Source organism: Budorcas taxicolor, chromosome 19 (assembly GCF_023091745.1).
Source record: "Budorcas taxicolor isolate Tak-1 chromosome 19, Takin1.1, whole genome shotgun sequence".
Lineage (NCBI taxonomy): Eukaryota > Metazoa > Chordata > Mammalia > Artiodactyla > Bovidae > Budorcas > Budorcas taxicolor.
The window spans coordinates 49,747,883-49,750,965 of NC_068928.1; the positions used below are offsets into that span (position 1 = coordinate 49,747,883).

The 3,083-nt window shown below is 50.7% G+C and overlaps 1 protein-coding gene across 1 annotated transcript; it reads right to left on the reverse strand.

Moving 5' to 3' along the window:
* Nucleotides 1–1,067: 1,067 nt before the first annotated feature.
* On the reverse strand, nt 1,068–2,123 carry LOC128065660 (testis-expressed protein 19.2-like). Its single transcript, XM_052658895.1, has one exon. The coding sequence runs from the start codon at nt 2,121–2,123 to the stop codon at nt 1,068–1,070; it is 1,056 nt and encodes a 351-aa protein (XP_052514855.1).
* Nucleotides 2,124–3,083: the final 960 nt, after the last annotated feature.

Here is a 3,083-nt window from a genome sequence, read left to right on the forward strand (position 1 = left end):
CCAGCGGAGGATTGTGGAACCCTCTAGATTGGTTGTTTATAAGGAAGAGAAGTTGCCAGTTAAGAGCTTCTTCCTGGCCCATAGCACTCTGCTGACAAGACCTCCAAAGCTTCCTTCTCCTGTAAGTCTGTGCAAAGCATGGAAAGGCTGGTGCACACGGTCCCCCATTTCCCTCCCCTGTGTCATGAACATTATTAGCAGTTTTTGTGCATGGTTCTACCTCTAGCTTTTGCTTGTTTTTAAATATCAGGGGCACAAATTTAGATTGACTAAAATCTGCATTTGCTGACACAGTCTCATTGTTCAAAGTATGGCCCTTTGTTATTTTAAGCATGTGTGTATGTATTTGTTGTTTATAAATAATGTGATAAACACCTGTAAGCACTATGAGCCAAAAAATGGACCAGAATCCTCATCTGGCCTGTGCTGCTCCCCTCTCTGTCCCCTGCTCCCAGGGGACTTAAATCTGTAAAGGTGACTTGACCAGGACACTGAGACAATAAGGATTAGCTGAGGATGAGTCAAGACAGGGCTTTGATGCACAACTCTTAATACTTTATTAAATTAAAAAAAACTAAACTGCATTAAAAGGCCAACATTTAAAACTGGGCCTTCTCTCACTACAGACCAGAATATCCAGTGCTGCTGTGACATTCCAGAGCAGTCCTGTGGAGACCCAGAGACCATCCAGTGACCTGTCACCCAAGACTGAGAGTATGTATCCCACCCATGGCATTTCTCTACAAGTTGCGGGCACAGCTCTGCACCCTGCTCTTCATGCCACATTCTACAGCAGTTGTTCACACCAGCACATCCTCGTCGGCTTCATGCTCCTAACTCCATGATAGGTGGCTTCTCTCCTCAATACTGAAATTTGTGTTGCTTCCTTGTTAGGCTACGGTAGGTCCCATTTCTTAACTTCTGGCTGCTCACCATTCTTCCTCCCCAGGCCCAAGTCCCCATCCATTGCTAATGGCTACAATGGCTTCTGTGGAGTGGTCAGTCCTTCCCAGCCTCTGATGTTCTGGGGAAGCCAGGACAATGGTGACCACATGGACCTCAGTCCCTCAGTTCTGGGACCCTGGGTTGAGGGGCTGGAAATGTGGTAGCTCTCCCAGGGTCGAGGCTCCCACAGCAGCCAGGTTCTCCCCAGGCTCTCTGGGCCCACTGGTGCCAGCATCCCCTCCTTGTGTGGAAGACTGTGGCCTAGAGGCTGAGTCTCCCTCCTCAGACTTCGTCTTGGCCCAGGGTGAATAAGAAAGGATGGTGAATCCCCTCTTAAGCAGGGCTGAATCCGCAGGGACCAGCTCTTCAATCTGCCCTGGAAGGGAGGATTCCAGAATGCTTAGCTTCCAGTGGTGCAGTTCTTGCTTCTGGGGTGCATCTTGGAGTCTCACCACCCACACCTCATCAGGCTCCAGCAGCAGTTTCCAACACTGGCCTGGGGTCATTCGGACCCTTCTTGGCTTCATCTTCTGGAGGTAGACAGCATCATAGCAGCCCACTAGGGAGAGGACCTGCAGGTCCAGTAAATAGGCTTCAGCCTCAAGAGGGTCCATGTCCTGGGTGGTGCCCAGCTCCAATACCATGGGCTCTCCAGGAGGCAAGTCCACTTTGAAAAACCCCTCCCATGGAACAGAGGGGCTTGGCCAGTGGGAACAGGTTGGGATTTCCCCAAATCTCCAGGGAAGGCCCTGGGTCCAGTCAGCATCTTCAGCATCCAGGCCCAGGGGTGCCGCATCCTGAGGCTGCAGCTCAGTGGGCACAAAGTGATCATCTAGGTCCATGTCTTCTGACTCCACAGGGCCTGATGCCAGGGTGTCCAATCCCCAGCCCACAGACTCGCCCTGTGCAGGCTGCCATAGGCCCTGCGCCCAGTTTGGCCCCATCACTGGGGATGACCCTTGCTCAGACCCTGTCTCTGAGTTATCCATAAGCTCAGGGTCCCAATCTCCGTCTTCCCAGTCTTCTGACTCCAGCTGCTGCTTAAGGTCCAGAAAGGCAGCCTTGTAACAAGCAAAGCAGATCCTTAGCTGGCTGCCATGTTGAAGCTGATACATCCAGGATGCATGGAGATAGGACATGCCCTCTGCCCCATACCGCTTGCTGACTGGAGGGCACATGGCCAAGCTGCCTGACTCCTGAAAGACAGTCAGAAAGGCAGCAGAATCCGGTCCACAGAAGGGGGCGCAGTGAAGAGCAAGGGTCAGGGAGCAGGGGCAAGAGAACAGAGAGGAGAAAGATGAGGATCACCAGGAGAAGAATTTGGGGTGGCGATGAATGAACTGGTCCCGATCCAACAGGGACGTGTAGAGGTTGGGAGGGAAGAAACTCTGGAATTAACTTCTGCTGATGCCAGGGCTCAGTCCTCTGGGAGCTGCAAAGAAAAGCAGTGAGGTTAGGGCGCCCCCAGCAGGCAGGTGGGAGCAAGTCACACAGGGAGGAGAACCTGACCACAGCTGACAAAACCTGAGGGAACCTCCCAGGACCTGACAGAACCAGAAAGAATCACTCAGAATCCGAGGGTCCTGTCAGAATCTGACTAAATCTGACAGAACCTGAGAGAATCGGTCAGAACCTGACCAAATCTGACCGAATCTGACAAAACCTGAGGGAGACTTTCAGAACCTGAGAGAGTCTATTAGACCCTAAGGAAACCGATCAGAACCTGAATCAGAGAGAATCAATCAAAACCTTAGGGTCCTGTCAGAGTTGCACCAAATCTGACAAAACCTGAGAGAACATGTCAGAACCTCAGAGAATCTGTCAGAACCAAAGGAAACTGTCAGGACCTGACAGAAATAGAAATGATCAGACACTGAGAGAATCTATTAAAATCTGTCAGAAACAGGGAAACTGTGAGCACCTGAACAAATCTGACAGAATGTGACAGAACCTGACCAAGTCTGACAAAACCTGTTGGAACCTGTGAGAATCTGTGAAAACCTGAGGGAAACTGTCAGATCCTGACCAAATCTGACAAAACCTGATTGAAACTGACAGAATCTGAGAGAATTGGTCAGAACATGAGGGAATCTATCAGAACCTAAGGAAATCTGTCAGAACCTGACAGAGAGAATTGG